General features: G+C 50.6%; 1 protein-coding gene and 1 long non-coding RNA gene across 27 annotated transcripts in view; one reads left to right on the top strand and one right to left on the bottom strand.

Annotated features, from left to right (window-relative positions):
* LOC308199913 overlaps nucleotides 1-13477 on the top strand; it is a 30008-nt gene extending 16531 nt beyond the window's left edge. The window contains exon 2 of the long non-coding RNA XR_013955089.1: nucleotides 295-13477. This is a non-coding gene — a long non-coding RNA (uncharacterized lncRNA). The remainder of the gene's footprint in view (nucleotides 1-294) is intronic.
* MBNL1 (muscleblind like splicing regulator 1) overlaps nucleotides 11686-22341 on the bottom strand; it is a 77646-nt gene continuing 66990 nt past the window's right edge. For 11 of the 26 annotated variants that reach the window (XM_080604748.1, XM_080604740.1, XM_080604761.1 and 8 more), the window contains 4 exons: nucleotides 20958-20993; nucleotides 20165-20259; nucleotides 16679-16753; nucleotides 11686-15065 (listed from right to left, as the gene is read on the bottom strand). In XM_080604748.1, coding sequence (XP_080460874.1) covers nucleotides 16697-16753; nucleotides 20165-20259; nucleotides 20958-20993 — 188 coding nt within the window. In that variant the 3' untranslated portion in view covers nucleotides 11686-15065; nucleotides 16679-16696. The remainder of the gene's footprint in view (nucleotides 15066-16678; nucleotides 16754-20164; nucleotides 20260-20957; nucleotides 20994-22341) is intronic. The other 15 variants (XM_080604760.1, XM_080604762.1, XM_080604755.1 and 12 more) reach the window with 4 other exon arrangements.

The raw sequence follows: 22341 nt of genomic DNA, 5'->3' as shown, positions 1-22341 counted from the left end.
GCCCCAGGCCCCAGGCTGGGAGCTGCAGGCGCTGCCGCTGTGCGCAGCTCCCGCGTTGTGCCGGGTGGGCGGCCCCAGGAGCAGGGAGCTGAGCTGCGCACGCACGGTGACCCCGGAGGTTTCACGGGCGGACAAAGCTGTTTTTACTCTAGAAAAAAATCCAAGTTGGTTCTCAGAGGCTGAGAAAAGCCGTCCATAAAAGTTCCTGTTTTATCTGAACTTTTGGCCATTCACACCAGAGCCTTTGTTTACATTTAATAACCTTTTTATTTATAAATGCTCTTTCCTCCACAGTTTGCCGCTCTGGAGAAACAGATGCTCTGCACAAATAGCTTTGCAAACAGTGCCATATCTGCTCGGCTAAGTTATCTCCCTGACCCCGGACACGTCTGCTCAATAACTGATGACTCTTTCTCCTCCTGGAATGCTGCTCAGATTCCTCGGGTGCACGGAAGGCAGGAAAGCGGCCGGCGCTCTGAATTTTAGTTGGAGCTGATAGATAAGGGAACCAGAGGGAGCGCGAGGGCGAGGTCCAGCAGGAAGCACTCCTCTGTGCTGCTCGCTGCTGCTTTCTCTGCGGCCGCCCAGGGGTGGACGGGGCCCTCGCGGCGCTGCTGCTCCTCGCTCAGGTGCAGCCGTGCCGGGGCTGCAGCCCTGCCCTCGCTGCCGCCGCTCCCCGGGGACCTGCAGGGAGGCGTGGGGAAAATCCCGACAGCCTGCTGCAGGCCCGTGGCAGCTCCGCCTCAGAGACCTGTTACATTTGATGATTAAAATCGGAGCTGGTCAAAAACTCGGTATTTCTGTTCCATGGGAAATTGTGACATATTTTGAAATGAGCTGTGAATTTCCAGCATTCAGATTTGCTATTCAGTAGGTTGAGTCAAAATATTAATTTTTTCACATTGAATGGTGTTAAAACAAAAAATGCTAGAACATGGCAGCATTTCAAGATGTTGACAACATTTCATGCCAAAATGTTCCTGTAAATAGGGAAGACTAGACAAAGTATGCCATATTACTCCATAAAAGTAACCTAGGATCATCAGCAAAACCAACAGGAAATAAAAGCCCTCCCATCCACCACTTCGTTCTAGACTGGAAGTCTTATCTCCGGAATTTTCCTTATTTAACCCTCTTTCTAAAAGACTGAAAATTTTCATGACTTTTTTTTAAAAAAAAAAAAAAAAAAGACCCGTACAGTTTTGCAGAATGATCTACAAGTATTTTTCCTATCACATGGTGTTTACTCCCGTGCTAGCTGTGGTCCCTGACAAGAGATGGCAAGGCTGGGATTCAGCCTAGCTGGGGAAAAAAAAAAAAAAAAAAAAAAAAACATAATCAGAGCAGCTCCTTCCCAGGCCAGGTTTAATACAACTGGCCCAGGCGGTTAGGCCATTCCCATGCCGAAGTTAAGATGTCCTTCAAGCAGCTAGGAGAGCACCAGCCTCTTGGGCAGAGCGAGTAGGGTGGTCTCTTCTTCCCTGAAAAATGTATCACATATTTTTATTTTTATTTTTATTTTTATTTTTATTTTTATTTTTATTTTTATTTTTATTTTGTATTTTATCACATTGATTCTGCATGCATTTAATGTCCAACGTGCTACAGGAGTGCAGCTCTGACTGAGCTCTGGCATTTACTGCGCAGTTCTGCACAACGAAGAAGAGCAAACCACCTTCTTGCTGCTGCTGCAGGGTGGCACTTACGGCACCCCGGGGTCCGGAGGGTGCTGAGCAGAGCTGGGGACCTGGCCGTCACCTCAGGGGGGCTGCCCCATGCTCGGGCAGCCTGGGGCTGCTCGTGCCGTGCGTTACCTTCCCGACACCCACAGTGAACGAAGCTCGTGTGCCCCTGCACCCCGTGCCACCCCAGCTCTGCCCGGGCCCAGCACCCCACAGCCGCCCCATCGGCAGGTGCTGCCCGTCCTCCTCCAGCGGGGGAAGCTCACGGGCTAATTAAAACATAAACTCGGCTCCTGCAGCCTCTGTGACCCGGCACACATCTGACAAAGCAACAATTAATTAAAGCAAATCCCCACATGATTTGCAAACAATCTTTTTTTTTTTTTTTTTTTTTTTTTGATTACAGTGCGTCGCCCACCCGAGTAGTGTGTTTAAAGGCTTGTACGACACCGGGGCCGTTCCCCACCGGCCAGGGAACCTCGGGAGCCCACCACAGTTGCCACAAATCCTTTCTAACCTTGCAGGCACATTCCCAGACCAAGCCCGTCAGGACAATCGAGCGCCTGCACACAGTGGCGATGCCTGCGGGGGCTCAGGCGCCGCAGGGCCCGCGGTGCCCGCAGGATCCGGCCCTGCACTGTGGGAGCACGGCACCGCCACAGCCGAGCCGGCTCCATGCCCATGGTGGGGCCACCTCCACGCTCCTCTTGCTGCTGGTTACACGTGGACGGCGAACACCAGCAGCTTCCCGGTGAGAGGTGTTGGAGCAGCGTGGGGGGCGCAGGGCCGCCGGTGGGACGTCCAGCGTGGTGCTAATGCTCATCTCCCCCTCTTCTTCTGCAGAGAGGTGTGAACACGGCCATACTTTAGCCCTAATTAAACCCATCCCAACATATGCACTGCCACCAAGTGACCTGTGAGACGTTGGGCACGCTCCCGGTACATGCCATTCCCACAGAAACAATGCGATTAATTACAAAGTGAGAAGCCGTCACGCGTGGAGGCTGCGCAGATGCCCCGTGCCTCGCGGGGAGAGAGCTGGGCCCGCCTCGGCGCTGGGAGCGGGCATGACCCAGCGCCCGCAGCGCTGACCAGGGGACACGCGGCACGGGGACCCCGTCGGTGGCTCCGGGGGCTCTCAGGGCCCTGTGGGCCCGTGGGTGCGGGCAGCGGGCGCGGGGTGCGCCGAGCACAGGGCGCGAGATGTTCCTGCGTGCTGCGCGGGGACGGGCTTGGCAGGCGCTGCGCCTCGCAGAAACACATTACCAATTTGGCAAGGTACGTTGCTTTTCAGACATGAAGAGACACGAAATTGTTGACACATTTCTTCCTGTTCCCATTCAAAACTGAACTGCAAGTGGTGCTGCTAGAAAATCATGTGCCTTGTTTAACAGATTTCTTTCCAGAATGAGTACTCATCTCAGAAGGGTAAGGCATCAGGGACTAAAAATTAATAAATATTCTGTTTTGCTGGGAGGACTGTCACAGCATGCTTGAAACAAGGTGCCAAATTCTTCACTGATTCCTGCCCTTTAGTGGCCTGAATTGATGCCACTTGAAAAGCAAGAGGCTTAAGTGTCACCTCGGTTTGTGCCATTATTGGTATCTAAGCTACGGGGGATGAATTTACGAACGAAAAACAAGAAAGCACGACCAGCCACCCTTGGTGGATACCTTCAAACTGCAGCACTACACATCATTGTCAGGGGCTGGAAATAAAAAGAGGAGAAAAGCGAAAGGTGGGTGGGGGATGTGTCCGGTGGTGGCAGCCGGGGAGTGGGGTCTGTGGGCAGGGGGCACGGGCAGCGCCGGGGCCGGGGGGCGGGAGCTGGCACCAGGAGCAGGGCACCCAGAGGGGCAGCTCAGGGAGCTGCTGAGACAGGGCGAAATGCACAGGGCCAGAAAATAAACCGGGAGCTAGCCAGGCCTGCATCCTAGTGCTGAATATGAAATTATTCATAAGAGGCATGTGAAAAGCAGAGTGAGGATCTGTCGTTCTCTGATGTTCGGTGCTGCCCATGGGACATCGCCCGCGTGTTGGGGCATCTCCAGGCACGGCACCAGCCCCGTCCTGCCCCGGCCCGCCGGGCGAAGAGGCAGCGCTGGCCCCGCGGCAGCGCCCAGCAGCCCCCACCGAGCTCGCTCTGAGCCCTGGGGGCTGGCGGGGGCCACGAGGCCACCCCGGCTGCCGAAGGGCCGTGGGGAGCAGGTCTCCTGCCGGTCTGTCAACGGCAAGCCATCGGCTGCCGGTGACCAAGTGCTGCCCGCATCTGTTGGGCAGGGAGATGCGTGCGTGTGCGGACTGGCAGCTGGGTTAGGTTTGGCTGCCCTGAAAGCAGAGCAAAGACTGAATTCCTGAGAAGGAAAACAGATTGGGAAATAGGAGATTGCCCAATATACCAACCGGTGAGTCACAGGGCTCGCCAGCAGCAAGTGTTGTGTTCGACTCGTGCACGCGCGGGGGGCTGGTTGCTGCCTGGGAAGTGACCGGGACAAAGCCGAGCCATGGCTTTGCCGGTGGGCGCAGGCACGCCAGGCCCCTCGCACGCCAGGCCCCTCGCGCGCCAGGCCCCTCGCACACCGAGCTGTCCCCGTGTGCAGTGGCCCTGGGACACGGCGGCAGGCGGGGTGACAGCGAGGGAGGTGAGCGGGTGCGTGGGTGCCGTGTTTGCCCGGGCTGCTCCAGCACTTACACTAACCAACCAGAGACTCGCGGTGGTCACTTCGTTATTGTCATTAAGGCGTTTATTGCCGAGTGTCAGCGCGCAGAAGGCTCCCTCACACGGCTGGCCAATATCCACGTTTGCCAACAGCCGGTCCTTTCGCCTACCGAGGTCCCGCCAAAGGAAAACAACCCGGGTCAGTCTGAGCGTGCTGGGTGCTAAAGTTCAGCCGCCGAGGTAGCTCTGAGCACAAACGCACGGAGCCTGCGCCGCGGCACGAGCCACGTGGGAAGCGCAGGCTGCAGAGCCCCGGGCAGCCGAGGCAGCACGTGGGCCAGCACCCGCGCACAGCTCGGGGGTGCTGACGGGTGCTCAGCAGCCAGCACCCCGCGCAGCCCCTCTGGGCAGCCCTGCGGGAGGTGCCTGGCACCGGCTCTCGGAGGGAAGGGCCGGCAGGGCCCCGTGGCTGCTCCAAGGCAGGAGGACGCGAGGCCCCGTGGCTTCCCCGCCGCACACCGGCAGCGCCAAGCCCCGGGGAAACGAGCAGCGGCTTGGCACGGAGGGCTTGTGCCCCAGTTTCTCCCCATGATAAACAAAGCGGCACTTCTTACACCCACTCTGCAAATACTTTTTTTTTTTTTTCTTTCTGTTTCTGACTGCCAAGGCATTTGGCAGCTGAGAGCCATTTCCTGGAGCCTGCCGGGTGCCCGGTGGCTGGTGGCAGGGGCCGTTGGGCGTGCAAGGGGAGCAGATGCCGGCCACAGACAGCAACGGGAGCGTGCATGGGTGCTGCTGCAGCTCCGTGCCCACGGGGCATGGGGATGGACCTGCAGCCAAACCGGAGTGCTCAGTGTTAGCCATGGAAAGAGGAAGGGAATGATTTAAGGCTCCAGAAAAATAATAAAAAATATAATAATAAAGGCAAGAATGAGTGGTTTTCATTTACAGCTCAAAATGCTTCATGCTTCTTCTCTGGAAAAAAGGCCAATAAAGTGTGGGAGGCCAGAGAAGAGCGGGAGAAGGCTGAAAGTGGGGAGCCCGAGCAGGGGAAGGCCAAAGGGGAGAGGGAGGCCAGAAAGGTGGTGGGTAATGAAGGGGAAGAGGGGGCTCATTGAGAGGGGGAGGCCAAAAGAAGTGAAGACCAAGAAAATGGAAGGATGAGAAAAAAAAAAAAAAAAGCAAGGCCAAAAAAGACTGGGAGGCTGAAAAAGAGTGGGACGCTGGAAAAAAGCGGGGGATGAAGAAAACAGCTGGAGGACGAAAGAAAAAGTGGAGGCCAACAGGCAGTGCTGAAGAGCAGGACAGGGGGAGGCAGAGCCCGGAGGCCTCTCAGCGCCCCCACCAGCGCTGGGGCCAGCCCAAAGCTTGGGTGCTGCGGGCTGCCGGGCGCTGGGGCGGCTGCTGGGCGCCCGCAGGTGAGCAGACGGGGGCACGACGCTGGAGCGCAGGAAGCTGCGCTGGGGAGGGAGGGGGTGGCTGAGCTCTGCAAGGCCTGCCGGCCACCTGAGGCAGCCCTGCGGACGGGGACGGGGCCAGGCAGCCGGGCACAGCGCGGCCTTAACCCCAGCGCTGGGGAGGGGAGGGCGCAGAGGTGCCCAGAGCCACCCGAGCCCCTTGCACCTCACTGCACCGCACGCCGGCAGCCCGGGCCGTGCCCACCTGCAGCTGCAGGCGGATCCGTGCCCCTCGTGCTCCAGCCCCTGCCCCCTCTGCCAAGGCCAGGGAAGCTGTGCCCCGTTTCTGGGTTACTTCGGATAAATGATGAAGCTGCTTGATCTGCAAGAACCCCGCTCAGTTATTGAACTCAGGGACAGAGCTGTAGGTGCAATTAAAAGCTGTTCAGTTTTAGGCTGTATTAGATTTTCTGTGTTCAGAAATCCTAGGAAGTGCGTGCCCTTAGCAAGAATATAATAGGTAAACGACAACAAACATTTTCTCAAATGGTTTTGGCAAATTCCCTAATGTATGCACTTACTCTCGCCTATCTACTTAAGTGATAAATTCCTAATTCTGGCTTTTCTCCAAGCAGTTTAAGCTGGCATGTTTAAGTCGAGCTCCAGAATTTTCTTTATAAATAGTAAAGACCAAAGCAATTCTCTACAACATGCGCCGAGTGTTAGCTGCATCTCCAGGAGGTTTTCCGTGCGTTGGCTGAGCGGGAATGCTGAAGAGCCTCCCGGTGGCAGCACGCCTCCCAGTTTCAACTTATGGAAAATGAGAACAGGGTAACGCTGTAAGTTACAGACTTTATGGATAATATGCGCTGAAAATCAAAACAAAAAAATACAAAAAAAAAACAACACAGTAGCGGGATGGCGGCAGGACAGTGGCAGATGGTGGCAGGATGGTGGCAGCCCCTGCAGAGCCCCTGGTGCCCCGGGCAGGGCAGGCGTGGCTCCAGGAGCACCAGCGTCACCGGGTGCATTGCATCCCCATACAAACTCCTCACCTTGCCTCAGTGGGGTCTTCCACCCACCAGCGAGGGTTGCTCATTAAGGAATACGTGTAAATATTTCTCTTGTCACTTGCATCTAGACATTTTGTCAGTAAAGTGAGAGTGTCAGGACAGACAGCATCGCTGCTGCCGCTGCAGTGTCCCGGTGCGCTGCCCACCTCCAGCTGGTTCATCTCCATCTGCACACCCACCGCGGTGCCATCGGAGAGCCCGCAGTTGGCTCAAGCCCCGGCGCTCGCTAATGACTGACTCATCGGCACCATCGCCGCCTGACTCACCAGCCCATGGCACTCAGCTGCCGGGTCCCTGCGCTCGCGGTGCCGCCCCGAGGTGCTGCTGCCCCTCCGAGCGCTGCTGGGGCAGGGGCACCCCACAGCCCCGAAGGCCCCCAGGCAGCTCTCGCAGCCCAGCAGGAGCACGTTCTGCCTGCAGCAGCACGGAGCTCCCCCGGGCTGTGTGCTCCCAGCCCCAGTGCTGCACGAGTGGGCGCACGTCCCCGTGAGGGGGTCACCTTCCCCACGCACCGTGCAGCTGCTTCTCTGCCTGTGGGCAGTCTGTGGGTTCGTGGGAAGCACGGCTGCTGAAGGAGCCTCTTTGGCACAAGCAGGATTTGGGGTGGAAGCGCCCGAGGACAGCACTGCCAAAGAGCCAAGCGCTGCCAGCCCCAGCACGTGGCTGCCTGCGGGGCGCGGGCACCCGGCGAGGGCTGCCGAAGTGCCGGCAGCCGCGGTTTGGCAGCTCCTGCCTCCGCTCCCCGAACAGCGCCACTCAGGAGCCCTCCCCCGGGTGCAGGCAGCCTGGTGGCCCCGGGCACCTCGCTGGCACCACCAGGCTGGCACCCACATGAGCTTTGTCACCACACGAGCTTCATACCACCGTTGCACCTGCGTGCAGTGCCTGCCACCCGCTGCTCCAGCACATTTGTGCTTCCTCCTCTGCTCGCTGTCCAGTCTCGAGACTAAACCCAAACAGACGGCTTCTGAGTCGGCCCTATAAAATGTCATTAAGGCACAAGCTGCAGGGAAAGCACGGAGCTCTCGAAATAGGCCACTCCAAGCTGCAACCAAAAGATGAATAGAAATAATTTCATTGAAGACTAAATGGAAATTCCACTGCAGCAGCTACTAGAAAACCAGCACCAGCTGAAGAGGAGCGCTATGGCCGGGCACGTTACCATCCTGGCACGTTACAGCCTCTGTAATTTCCTTGTAGCCTGTAGGCCTCTTGGCTTTTAGTGTGCCAGTCCTGCTGGAAAGCAAGGGGCCGTCCTGTCGGCAGCGTGCGTGCACGCACCCGCACCGGGCGAGCTGCTGCAGCCCCCGCGGTGGCTGGCGAGGCGCGGGGCTCCTGCCGGCGGGCGTCCCACGCGCACGGCACTTCAGTTCCACCCGGCCACGGCCCACGCGGCCCTGGCAGCATCCGCAGAGCCGCTGCACAGGGCTTGTCGGAACGGGATCTTGTGAGCGAGCCACGGCTCAGCAGTGCGCAGGGCGGTGGCAGTCAGTGTAGCTCCACTCTCACCGCAGGCAGCCGGTGCCCGCGGTGCTGCTGGCTGCGGAGCTCGCAGCGATCGTTTGGCAAAGCCGATCGGAGTTCAGGACAGCACAGGTAGAAGTGAAACACAGCCCCGGGGCTTGCCCCACGCTTTAATGATGCATGTTCACAAACAGCACAAGGTTGTTTTATCACATGAATACAGCTAAAGAGATTAATATACCTAAAGGTATTAATATACCTGGTTTTAGGAAAAATTAATGGAGCAATTAATTGTCTAAGTGACCTGAGGAGGGGATGCTGAGAGAAGCAAAGCAGCTCCCATAGCCAGCTTTATCAGGCAGGGTAGAGTCAGATTAGTTCCCCCAAACTCCCCTCCATGCTCCTTTCTGTTCTGTATCTGCAGCTCTATTTTAGGATGAAAGTTTCAACCCAGCACAGATGTTCAGAACCGGGTTTCATGCAGCAACAATCTTTTCACATCATTCTGCTTTTTGCACTCCAGATTACTAATGCAGGAAGAGCTGCAGCCAGAGCTGGCTGTCAGTGGCTGGAATGACACACCGAATACATTTTCCCCCTTGGATGAGTGCTGCGGGTGCCGGCAGGCCCGTGATACACTCAGAGCCACCTTCACAAGCACCTCCTGCATCCCTCTTCGACCAGACCACCTCTGGAGCGCTGTGACACAAGGAGGCCACCACCAGACACACTGGGCTGGGCTCCGGCAGCGCCCGGTGCCCCCCGGCCCAGCAGCGAGTCCCTTCTCCATCCACTTCCGCGGCAGTGAGCGGGTGCTGGGCTGGGGGCGCAGGGACACCCAACCCCGCGGTGCTGCCCCATCCTCGCCCAAGTGCTTCAAAGAGCAGCCCGAGGTAGCACTACGCACCGACGGCGGGTGCACACACCGCACCGGGGTGCCCTGGTACCTGCAGGCACCACTCCGCCCCGACCCGCTCTGCTGCGGCCCCAGGAGCGAGCACTGGGCTCGTGTGTGTGCACGGCGCAGAAAATGCATCGGTGGCAGCTTGCAGAGACCCCTCTGCAGGTTCAAGGAGCTGCCCGAGTGCAGAAGTGAGAAGGTATTGCTGTGCTCCCAAGAACTCTCCCTGTTTTGCACTACCATCCATTTTGCAGCCTTGCTAAGAAACAAGCGAGGTGTGGGTGGTCAGGATCACACGCGACAGCCTGCGATAGCACTGCAGGATGGGGCCTGGGCCTCGGGGCCGGGAGCAGCCGGCAGCTGGGGAAGTTACCGAGGAGCTGGCGTCAGGGCAACAAACCTGGGAGAGAACCAAGGGAAGCCCTGGGAGGGGGATGCTTTCCTAACCCAGGAGAGACCCTGGCCAGTTCCCAGGTGCTCGGCACCGCTGCCTGCACGGGGCCGGATGGTGCTGCCCGTGCCGGCTCGCGGCACCGTGCCCCGCGCGGCCAGCCCCGCAGGCCGGGAGCGCAGCGGCTCTCAGTGGCTGACGCCGGTTTTTATCCTCCGCTAACGAGAGCGCTGACTGAGGGAGCTGGGTACCGAGCCAGGCCTCTCCTCACGCTCCCTTTAATGATTTCAACACTTCTCGCACTTGCACTGCGGTGAGTTCAGCAGCCACGGAAGGCGGGAGCAAGCCGGGAGCTTGCAGGCCCAGGAGCCCGGCACAGCTCCAGCCCGCCCGGGCTCAGCGCGCCCTTTGCACGCTGCCAGCACCTCTCGGCGCTGCTGCACGGTGCTGGGGCGCTGGTGGCCCTCGGGGCACCCCGTGCAGAAGAAAATCTCCTCCTGGTGCTTGCCTTTCTTCCGCACAGGGATGGCACCAAGCTGCAGCACACGGAGGCCTACCTGTGACCTTACCAAGCCGACCAGCTCGGCTGGGCCCCCCCCTCAGCACAGGTCAGCCGGCTGCAGCACGAGTTCCCCCTGGCTCTGCGTGCTGTTAGTACTAACAATAAGGTACACAGCTCGTTTAGTATAAAGCGTTTAAAAGGCAGCAATACCTGAGAGGAAGGTAGAAAATGCAAACTTCCTTTTCCTGGACTAGAGGTATGCATTTAGAAGAGAAAAATGAGAAGTGGGCGGACAAGGCAATTAGCAACACTGCTCTGCAGAAGGGTTGGCTTGGTTTGGTTTTGTTTTCCTTATGCTGAGTTTTGCAATCCCCCCGTGCTGTGCCAAGGCCACGAGGCAGGCCGGGCTGCTCGCGGGGCTACGCGCCTGCAGGAGGAGCAGCCCCACAGCCCGCGGCCAGGACGTGCCCGCGCTGGGCAGCCAGCGCCGCCGGGGCACCGCGGCCTAGGGCTGATGGCTGCACCGAGGGGCGAGCAAAGGGAAAGTCGTTCTGTTCTGACGAGATGCTTTTTCTCGTGCAGATGCTGCTCTCCAGCACCAGCACCCCACCTCCCTCCTGGCCCAGCACCCCTGGCCATCTCCCAAACGCCCCGCATCCGGCCCCTGCATTCCCCTGCCCCCAGCCCCAGGGGCGCCCTCCTGAGCACTCAGCTCCTTTGGGAAGTGCCACAGGTGCCTCCCAGCGCTGCCCTCACTTGTCCTTGAATGCACGTGGAAGCAGTCAAAGTGGTTTTGATCTCTCCGTCCCCAAACCTGACGGACGGTCTGCCCCCATCCCAGCCCTCGCAGGGCCCTGCAAGGGAGAGCGCCCCCAGCCCTCGTCACCCCAAGGGGCATCAAACATGCAGCGCTCTGCCACGAGCCGTGTGCTCCCAGAAGAGCTTCACCTGTCTTTTCCCACCCCATAGCTGTCACACTTCCCCTCCTCTATCTGAAGGCGGCCGTTCCCTGTCAGCAACGGACAATTTCCCATTCGTGCCACAGGCAGCCTGCTAAGCCCCGCGATGGGTGAGCCCCCCAGGAGGGGGCTGCTCCATGGGACTGAGAGCACGGCAACGAATGCTTCCCCGTGCCCCGGGGCTCTTGGGGACGGCTGTACCTTTGTCTCCGGTGCGTTCCTGAACCGTCGCTGTGCTTGGTTTCCTCCTGCGGCTTTAGCAGACCTCGCGCCTGGCCCCCCGCAGCCCCGGGCTGAGCGGGGTGCTCGGCCCTGAGACCGAGGGCTCTGGGCGTTGAGCCGAGGAGCGAACGAGGCCGGCAGCACATCTCTGAACGCCTCTTCCGCGAGCTGCTCCCCGGCTCTGCAAACACCGAACACCGGAGACGGGGCAGCCTTTGTGAGAAGCGGCTCTTCTGGTGTGCCAGAGGTCAAGACACGCACTCAAGGTCAATTTTTTGAATTAAGCCTGTGGGTTTTTCGGTCGCAACTCCGATGAGAGGAGTCATTTATCAGCACGAGCGCAAGGAAGCAGTGTAATGGGGCTCCCTCTAACGTCGGGCCCGGCTGCGCGGCTTTTTAACTTGATATAGAAAAACATAATTGAGAAAGAGAACTTTTATTAGGGCAATTTCACTTTATTTTTCCATACAGCAAGGTCAACTATAGCAGTAATAATAAAATAAGCATAAAAACAAATTGCAGCCCAGGACAGAGTACATAATTTGGAGCAACTACAAGCAAAAAGTAAGTCTGTGATTACATAATAGTAAAACCAAGCACATCTGTCCTTTCAGCAGATGAAAGTTGCGGGGTTGCAAATAAGTGCAACTTATTCATTATTCAGTATGAGTACTGGAGATATCAGATAAAGGAATGGCCCGATCACTTTTTCTTTCCAGCTTTGGCATAAATAATGACAAGGCTTCTTGAATGCTTTCCATTAAAACTGTAAAATTTCATAGTTGGTTTTTTTTTTTCACCTGCTAAAAGAACAGGACCACTACAGCAATAAAAAATAATCACATAACAACTACAGCTACGGTGTGCTGTTTGGTTTGCCTGTTCATGATTTAACTTTTTTGTGAAAGTCAGTATTTGTTTTGAAGAATCTTTTTTGTGAACAATAAACCACTGAAATTGTCAGAAACTGGTTTGAATAGTATATACCTTTAATATATTTTTGATACTTTAAACATGCAGTAGTTTTTGAATAATGTACGGAATATTTGATCCATGATTTCACCTTGATGGTTTGAAGTACCTGCTTTTTTTTCTTTTTTTTTCTTTTTTTTTTCTTTTTTTTTTTTATTAATGATTTTCAGGCAGATTTGAACCAGTGGAGCTTTTGTCAGTCATGAGATCTTGGAAGGATGGCATATCTTTCCAGCTGAAAAAATCCTGGCAAACTACAAGCTGTCCACATAAAGCAAAGCAACTTTTTTGAAGGGGTATGGAGTGCTAACTCTGTGCCACTTTTGCAAGCAATTTTGTTCAGCCTGTCATTTTATTAGCCTTAACAAAACTCCTTGTAATTATAGACATTTTTATTCAAAATAAGATCTTACTATTATACAGGTTTCTCTCTTTTTTGACTATATACAGAAGTGCAAAAAGTCAACCTTCTCTCTATACGTTCCCACATGCTAAACTGCAGCATAATCAACCCTCAAGAGTTTGCACACACACACTATAATTCTTGTTACGTAAACTTTGAATATTTGGATTATCCACAAAACGTCCCTTGATCTATTGATTATGCAGCTTATTTATAACAAGGCCTGATATTCAGGGATTTCAAAAAATATTTAAACAATATTTTAACATTTGAAATGGATACAGTAGAAAATAAATTTTATTCTAATATCTAGGAACTAGATTTTCTCATAATAACTAATTACAAACAAAATAAATCATCAAAATATTACTCAATTGTCTGCCAGGATTGTTGCTATAGCAACAACTTAACTTCTTACTTAGCAATGATTATATAATTATAAGATATCCATATAAAAGATCTTTGTTCTTTTAATGAAAACTAGACAAGAACTAACAATGACTGACATTCTTACATTGTAATATTAAATCAGTAAAATATAAATCATTTAGTCAACAATAATACGAATATTCATATGACACTACATGTAAATTCAAAACTGAGTATGTTATGAAGAAAACTACTTTTTTTTTGTATTTTGAAAAATTCATCAGTAAACTCTAATAAAACAAAATTCTATAAACTGAAATGGTATTCAACTGGTAATAGAAAATGAAAACAATCTAATAAATGTAAGAAATAAAAACTACACTTTTAACAAGAAAAAAATAAGTAATATTCTATAATGTTAAGTAACTACAATAACATGTGAAGTCACCTATACTTTCTTAACACGATTGAAATTACATTGGTATGGGTTTTAACCCGTAATGTAATAATCTAAGGCTTTAATAGATGTACAGTACAATCAGTAAAATCAACACATCATTCTTATACTATAAAGCATCTCTCTCAAGCATAAAAACTTGCAGTAAACTTGGAAGTATGGAGAGTTCTACAACCGAACTCGCGCTTCTTCCACTCCACGCTATGCTACCAGTGACCTGGCCCCCACTTCAGCACTTTGCTGAACAGAGCAAAAATATCCTTTACTAGCTGCAACATCCAAACCACAAAAAGGAATTCCTTTGGATGAATCCATTCTTAGAACTTGAATGCACATCTATTTTTTTGTTTTTATTTTGTAAAGGCTTTCTAAGGCTATAAGCAGTTAATCTGAACAAAAAAAGTCACATATAAAACTCACCCGAGTATTTAACCCACCCAATTTCTATGCTAATTAACATCTCCATTTTTTCATGTTTTGGTTTGTCATGCATCTGATGTCAGTGCTTCTTTCGTCTTTGTTTAGAGTCACTATTTAATGCGTGACTTTGATGAAGTAAAAGTGAAACCCATCTCTGCAAAGCATTTATAGTCCTTTTGACTTTCGACAGAGGCTATAAATAGAAGCAAAATAAGTTCCTCAAACGTGTGTTACTGTGTCTCAGAAATGGCTTTTCCCTTTCATATATCATGTTATACAGTAAAATACGCATAAATATTACACTATAATGCCTTAAAATAGTTTATATATATGTCCAGTATGGGTTAATTTGTACGGCTAGAATATCTCTCTTGTGCTGTCTAACGTTACTGTAAGGAGTAATTGGCCATTTCTGAGACAGCTTTGGTTTTGAAACAGAATGGTGCCCTTTGACTGATTATACTAGTAAAGTAAGTGAAAATGTGGTTCTGAAAATAACACTGCAGAAATAATACTCTAATCTGATGTACAGTCTATGGCACTTCATGAGAATCCTTAACAACATGGTACTTAAAGCCATTGATGTGCTTTAAAATATACACAGTTGTGGTTTTGCTTGGCACATTCATCTCTGTCAGATACCTCTCTTACCACTTCTTACAATCTATTACATTAAAAATATTACTCTTAAACAAAAATTACTGTGCATGCACGCTCTCATCTATAATGGCAATTTTAAATACAAGGTGCACCTTTGTTATTTGTAAACCTTGAAAGAAATAAACTTACTTTAAAAAATTATATCTTGGTCTACAGACGTACCAATACATAATAGATTTATGGTTACACCATAGTCTGTCTTTTCAAGGTGACATACATGATTATGTAGGAAATAGACTACATATGCATATTCAAATACATATGCATACTTCTGTGCTAGAAAAGATAGACGATGTTGTAGTTTTTAGACAATAAGATCACCTCAGCACAAATATCAATTAAATGTACAAAGTATATAGGCAACAGTGTGCAGTGGATTTCCAAGTTCTTGTTTCATCTCGTTAACATGCAATGTGTGGATGTCTTACTGCTGAGGGAGTTTCCGAGTGTTGCTTGACAGTATATACATTATGGCTAATGAACTTGTCCTTTTCTCAACCCAAACACACTGTCCTTTTCTCCTTAGTTATGATCTGGAAAGGAAAAAAGATAAATCATTTTCAACACTTTCAGAATCTTTTTTAGCACCACATGAGCCCAAACTTTGTATTTGCAATGAAAGGGAAATCTGCCACTCAATACTGGGGAAGTTTGCATCCAAAAACCTTCAGGATTTGCCTTCAATATGCTCTTGTTGCAAAAGTTCACTTTACACACAAAATATGCAGTGATAAAAGCACACAATAAACCGGCCTCCTGGCGTTCCCGAGCCTACAGCCACTGGATCAGAATCTGGGGGGAGTTTCGTGGACTCCAAAGCCCAGATCCTGGAAAGCAGAGATCCCCACAAAAAACGCTGCGTGAGCGCTGCCCATGCAGCCAGGTGCTCCTCTCTCTCCCCAGGTCCTGTTGCCTCTGCCCCTGTAAAATATGGGAGCCCAACCTCTACTTGAGAGGCACCTACACTGCTTTGGAAATCTGGGCCCTCCTTACTTAACCGCCCATCTGGGGTAGCTATTTCTCTGGTCTCTGCTGACTCCTGCACGGGAGACACCTCTAGAGAGGAATTCCTCCTGCACTGCAGGATGGGCTCTAAAGTAGGAGCTCTTTTCTTCCCAGCTGTCTGCAGAGGGAAGTCTGATAACAAGCATACACTGCAGAGGAGAGGCATCCCACCTGATCCCTTAAGCAGTTAAAAAACGTTTATGCTCGGCTGAAAGGAATAATGATCATCATAAACCCACTGTGGCAAATCGGTTAATATTCACCTTAAGTAACAATTCCATTACGGTCAAGCCATTCAATGAAAAACACAGCAGAAATGGAGTACAGGAGAGAGAAGGATAATACAAATCACAGGGTATCCTAGAGGAGGTGATGTGTTGCTGATGGTCTTAATTACAACATGCAAATTAGTGAGAGTTTGGGAACTACAATTTACTCGCAAGAAGATACAGGGGAAAAAATCTCTCAAGCTTAGGCACACTGACCTTCAAGCTTTGCAGGAAGAAAGGCTACAGTACCAACGCTGACGTGCCCTGCCTGCAGTCACAGCTCAGCCCAAGTCAATGCAAGCATAACCTGAGCGTTCTGTGACCTTCCTCTGCCATGTAACCTACGCCAGAAACATACTATACATAACGCATCGTTTTCTGACAATCTGTGTTCAAAAGAAATCAGGCTTCAGCTTGCTGACTAACCTGTAGTTTCACAGATGCTGGCTTCCCAAATTTGGAGATTTAAAATTAGCTCTTTCTAGAGTGAGCTCAGCTTTAACCACCTCTCACCTAGACCTGCCAGCCCTCGGCTCACTTTAGTGGCTGGAGCCATCACCCTTTGTAAACAAGAAGTAAGGCTCTAATTAGAGAGCCTCAGTATTCAGAAGTACATCCGTACGTGTAACGTGTTCTTTCTGCACATACAAACAAATACCGACACCTGGGCCAAAAGGCTAGCTAGCGTGGTCGCTGCTAACTACGGGATCTCCTTTCAAAGATTTGTGCCAGTGGGAGCTCAGCCTCTTTCCCCACCCATACCTCATCAGCCTTCTTTGAAAGAAAATAAAAACATGCTCTCCCTGAAAAAGACAAATTATGCACACATAGTAAGTATGAAAACTGCAAGCAACAACACGTTGGAAACTTACTGTTTGATGACAAAATGTCTACATCTGTGTAACATACTTGTGGCTAGTCAGATGTTCGGCAGATATTATGGGTATCTATAGGCAAAAAATTTAAACAATGAATAACGTGCAATGAGCCAACCCAGACACAGCAGTTTGCTACAGAACATAACAGTTTGGAAAAGTGAGGTTCAGCTGTGAGTTGGTGGATTTTATATTGTAACTATAAGTTAAAAGTCAACTGAAGTGCTACAATAGCAACTTAAAACTGGAAGACATTGTGTTAAGTACTACTGACAAATACAAATATTATTGGTCGTTCAGGAAATAAGAGAAGTTAAAATCTATAAAAGTCATGCAGTGCAGTAATTGAAAATAGCCCTTTTTGTTGGCCTACACAAAATTCTGTGCTTTCAGCGTATCATTTAAAATGATAAATTCTACAACGGCCTGGTTTCAGTCTGACTTTGTGAAGTGTTCACTGCTTTCCTTGTCTTGTTTTCTGAGTGCCAACCCTAAGATGCCCTGAGCTGGATGTTCATGGCGGGTGAAAATCCACCGCAGGGACGGGCTGCGTGCTCACTGCACAGCCGCCTGGGGCGTCGCGGCTCATCGGCTGAGAAGCTAGGACTGCCCGAAGCAGCGGAACACTTCTCAAAATCTTAGTCTGCATAAACAGAATTCACTACATGGCTCTCTGGAGGTGTCCCATCAACTCATTTTCCTTTTTTTTTTTTCTTTTAATGTAAATCACAGTAGATTACAAGCAGCACAAATAACAGAACATATATTCTGCACCTCATTTTTGGGTCCCAGTCTTGCACCCCTCTGGTGTGTGGTACACAGACTAATGTCAGTGCGAGGGAGCCTAAGCAGACCTTGCAGGTCAGGCCCTTAACAAGGGAAAACAACAATGCACACAAATACCAGGAGAGCTGTGTATGATCTTGCAATGCAAACGGGACAAGGAAGTCCAGCTGGAGGGAGCAAGTAGATGCGTTCATGTACAGGAAGACATGCTTGGGCATATGACACAGAACTGCTTTGTATGATCACAAACAGCTGCTGCACTTGAAAAGCCTTTTCTTCCTAACGGGTACTAGCTGATCTCTTAATCCACACAGGAAGAGGCGTGAAGAGGCTTACTCTCAGCTACACCACCTGCAGGTCTTGGTCTTGTTTCCTCCACCCTTTGTGCCCTCTCCTCCCCTGCCAACTTCACGCAACCCTGCCACATTGCCAACTTGTACAGAAACGCGCTTCAGGTGGAATGAAGCTTCTCATACCATTTTTGTCTACTGCTGCAGGACAGGCTGTTGCACCCAACTGTGTAGAAGCATCAGGGGTAGTGCTGTCGAGACATACCAAGGACCTTCAACACCAGTCAATGAAGATGAAGGGCCAGATCTTAAGACTTTCGGCATGCATGCACATTGCGTCGTGTGGCATTAAGTAACTTCAGCATTGCTCACATGGTATATACATATATTAGCTATATATGTATATATTGAGGTTTGGCTGCAGTACTTTACTACGTGTGTTATGAGGCTCCAGGAAGGATATGCGTGAAATGATCTGATTCTACAACACAAAGTTTCCCTGTAATCTATTTGGGAAAGTGCATGGTAATTTGGACAAAGAAGATTTGAAAAAAATAATGATGGTTTTCTGTGGCTTGGCTCGTTCTTGCTACTCTGTGGACTTATGGAGAATGTAAGGATAAATACTTAAATTAACTGTGCAGTGCAGCAAATTACAGTACTACGATACTTTGGGCACACGAGTGCTCGTTTGCTAAGGTGACACGTATGCAGAGGTAGTCATACCTATAAGCTACCTCTCCAAAATACTAAGCAATTCTTACGCTGGTTTACACCCAGGAGCGATGGGGCCAAGTCGGCAAACATTTCCCACAAGCGGCAAGCGCTACGTGGTAAGCAGACTGCATGGAGGTGTGTTTGGAACTGTAAAACACCCAGGCCACTTTTGGGACTTGGGATGTGCACACCCACGTATCACTGCAGTAACGGAATTTTTGGAGTAATATTTCTGAGAGATCAGTAAGCAGACAGGTTAACGGAGAACGTACAGCTGGGCGTAGCACAAAATGGTCATGCCCAGCAGGCGAGGCTGGAAAGGCTCGAACCCAACGGCTCTGGAGCCAGCCCAGCGGGCGCCCGCGGCACGAGGAACCCCAGCGGCACGCCGCAGGAGCAGCCTCGGCCGCTCCCGGGGCTGCGAGCACCCCCAGGCACAGAGGCACGGTGCAGCAGGACACAGGCACGCGCTCGCTGCTTAACCTCGGGTGCAGCCCTGACGGCTGCACCGTGGGAGCTCAGAACTGCTCGAGGGGGCGGCCCTCACGACTTCAGTCGGAGCTGTGTCTATCTCAGGCGAGCCTACCTTGAAATCGGACCTTTATCGCCGGAATCAATTACAAATACAGAGCCACACTTGCAAAATGCTGAAGGTAGTGTTTAGTTCCCTCTTCTAAAAGGCACGTGTGGTTCCCACTGAGCTGGGAGTAAAACCTGCATCTCAGACCAGAACTGATGCATTAATGACAGAAGGCACTTCTCAATTTCTAGTAAAACTCACAAAATCATGTGTTTTCCTGAAAGAAACAAGACGGTCTTTTACAAGTTTTTGTTGTTGCCCTTTTAGCCAGATGTACTACAGGAATCTGCACTCTGACAGCCTAGCTAGATAAAAACACGAGGCTGCCTCCCGCGCTCAGGAGCAGCTTCAGCTGGCAGGTGTGGGAACTGCGGCTGCTCCGGCCCCGGTGCTTATCTTTAGAGCACAGTTTGTGGCTTCTCTGGGAGGACTTCTGACTACTTATTTAGCAAAGTACTATTTTTTTTCCCCCCTAAAATACGTCCAAACATGGAAATAATCGGGGTAGCTAGTTAGAAATAAAAACAGATTTTAACGGGCATTTTGTTAACTGTGGTTTGTCTACTGCAAAAAGCACCGAGCTCTCTCCTAGTAGAATCACAAGTGGAAACAAAGGCTTAAAACATGCTTCTGTGTGGCCCACGCTCAAATGTTTTTGTTTTGCTTTTGGAAGAGCTGAGGAGAGTCAGAACATGTTCAGACTGCTAAATTCAGACTGCTAAAATTCTGATCCTGCCATCCCTCCGCACAAAAGTTTTACTGGTTTTGATTGGACTTCTGCATGGAAAGGAACCATAGGCTTATGGACAGAAATCGAAATAAATAATGGGTTCCGTGTATTATCCCTTTTCTCTTTACGTCTCTGAGAGCAGAAATAAGCAGCACAGCCCATAAATGTTAAGACTGAGTCAGAAACTCTATTATCAATTATTTTTAGCATCAGAAATGGAACTGCAGCACCTTTTGAGCATGGATAGAGGCTTATTAAGCTGTGCTGCAGATCTTAGAGAGAATGTGTAGGCCAACAAGAGGTAAAATCAAAACCCCCATGCTCATTAAAAGCACCAATTTCAAGTTGTCTGTAAGGAACAAAGCTGTAAATTAGCAAACCTGGTTGGCTGTGGCTGTTGCAGCGAAGGGAACACTTGTGGCAGATGTTGTTGCTGCAGACACAGTGGCTGGCGTAGCACCGTGCACCATGGGAACTTTCGGAAGGAAAATCATATAAGCAAACATACAGAAGAGTGTAGCAGTATGGGAACCAGAGCGACATGTGGTAGGATAATTGAGCATGGTATTTATCACAGCAAAAAGCCCGAGACATCATTGCCAGCGCGTGACATGCAATCACGGTGCAAAGCAGGACAACATTCCAGGGAGAAAGAGGGGAGGGATATGAAAGAGAAAAAAAAGGGGAAAACGCTTGTTACCATCAAATCAAGAAAATCGACACAAACAAGCTTAATCATTTCAATACCAAAATCAACAGAAGAATTTTAAAATGCCCTTATATTTACAATTCTTTGTCTTTAAAAAATCCAACCCAGATATTTACTGCAAACAGAAATTAATCTTGTTGAAGGACAGTATACTTCTACGTCGCTATAGCAAGATACAGTCTTTATTTAACACGAGATAGTTTCTAAACACTGGAACTCATAGTCCAATCAAAATCCACCAAGGAACAATGTGCAATTCAAACAACTGCTGTACAAAATTAACAACATCTATGTATCCATGTCAATTAAATAAAACAATTGCATTTAATTGACAGGTGTTAGTGCAGGAGGCTAAGGGAGATGGATTGGCACGAGAGCTGGAAGTTAAATCTAGCAGTGGATTTTGAGGGTCCGTGAGCTGCACCACAGGTTTAAGATAATCAAGAAACAAAGCTGGCACCTACCAACACTTGTAGCGGGTGTCATGCACAATATTGAGCCTGCCCATCATGCATTGCAACAGGAAGGTGGATTTGGAAAGGGAAAAGAATTAAAACAACCCATCACACGTGTCATTAGAAAATTTCATTTGAACAAAGAAGAAAAATTGTTATTATGGGAACAGTGGCACGTAACCGTCAGCACAATCAAACCACACAATAGCACAGTGATCCGTCAGAACTAGTCTCCAGTGAAGGGAAAGCGGGCCGAGCTGGGTGCTGGTGCATTGCCTCTGGGACTGAAATCTGAGCGTGGCCAGGAGAGCTCCTCTGGCTTTACTTCACAACCCTTTGTGTCTTGTATGGCTCTGCCTTTTGGCACAAGCTCTGTAACGGTTGTTAGAAGGGGTCCCTCGGACATGGCAGACTCAGAAGTGCCGCCGCCTGCGGGGCCCCGACGCCGAGCAGCCGGAGCGGGGCCCGGGCGCCGCTTTGGCCATCGCTGCCCAAAGGTGCCCCGAGAGGCAGCACGAGGCTGCTGGTGGCCGCAGAGCGACGAGGGGGCCGGGATATGCCCCCCGCGCTGCCGAGGACAGCGACAGCTCTGCCCGCGGAGCCGCTCTGCCCCGCGCACCGCCCCGGCGCCGCACGGCGAGGGAAGGCCGCGCCGAGCTGGGCTGCCCCCGAGCAGTGACACGATTGTACTGATCCGTTACTTGCCATCTGGCGGCCCAACGTTCAGGTAACAGATAGGGGAAAAAAAGGAAAGGAAAAGGAAAAGAAGTGACTTCGGCATACAGTATTTTTGCCGTATCTGGGTGAGCCCTGTGAGCTGGCAGTGGAGTAGGAATGATTCTGCCTGTCTCCCTGTCCCTTAGCTTACCACGCACCTCAGGGGAGTGACTGGAAAGCTAGATCGCCCCCGCAGCGCATGGCAATGCCCAGGAGTACTCGTTCGGCTTTTTTTCTACATTATGGGACAGATTTCAAGCTGCCAGAGTTTGTGCTCGTAACCTGCAACCCTCCTTAGGCTATACAAAAGTACTGAAGGGACAGCACCTTGGGAATTCTTCCCTTCAGCTACAGAGCCAACAGAAGTATGGTGTTTTATAGACATCAAGGTATCCGTTTTAAAATGTCAATAAGCTGGTGTTTGTTCACCTTACACAGCAAAATGCCTTCCGCCAGACCAAACTCAGATTTTTCTATTTTTGATTCTATTTTGGTTTGAATAGTGATGTTTCAGAACAACCCTTTTAATAAAAGATATACTTTCTATTTAATAACTATCATTTATTAACAATGCTGTGCCCGATGCAGCAGAAACTAAAATAAGCCCTGAAATCTGGAGCGGACAGTGAACTGGACGTGGGGACGGAGCCTAGCAGACTGCCCGCAGGAGCTGCCG

This window comes from Anser brachyrhynchus (genome assembly GCF_964034855.1).
Source record: "Anser brachyrhynchus genome assembly, chromosome: 9".
Classification (NCBI taxonomy): Eukaryota; Metazoa; Chordata; class Aves; order Anseriformes; family Anatidae; genus Anser; species Anser brachyrhynchus.
This window is presented reverse-complemented; position numbering and strand designations above follow the sequence as displayed.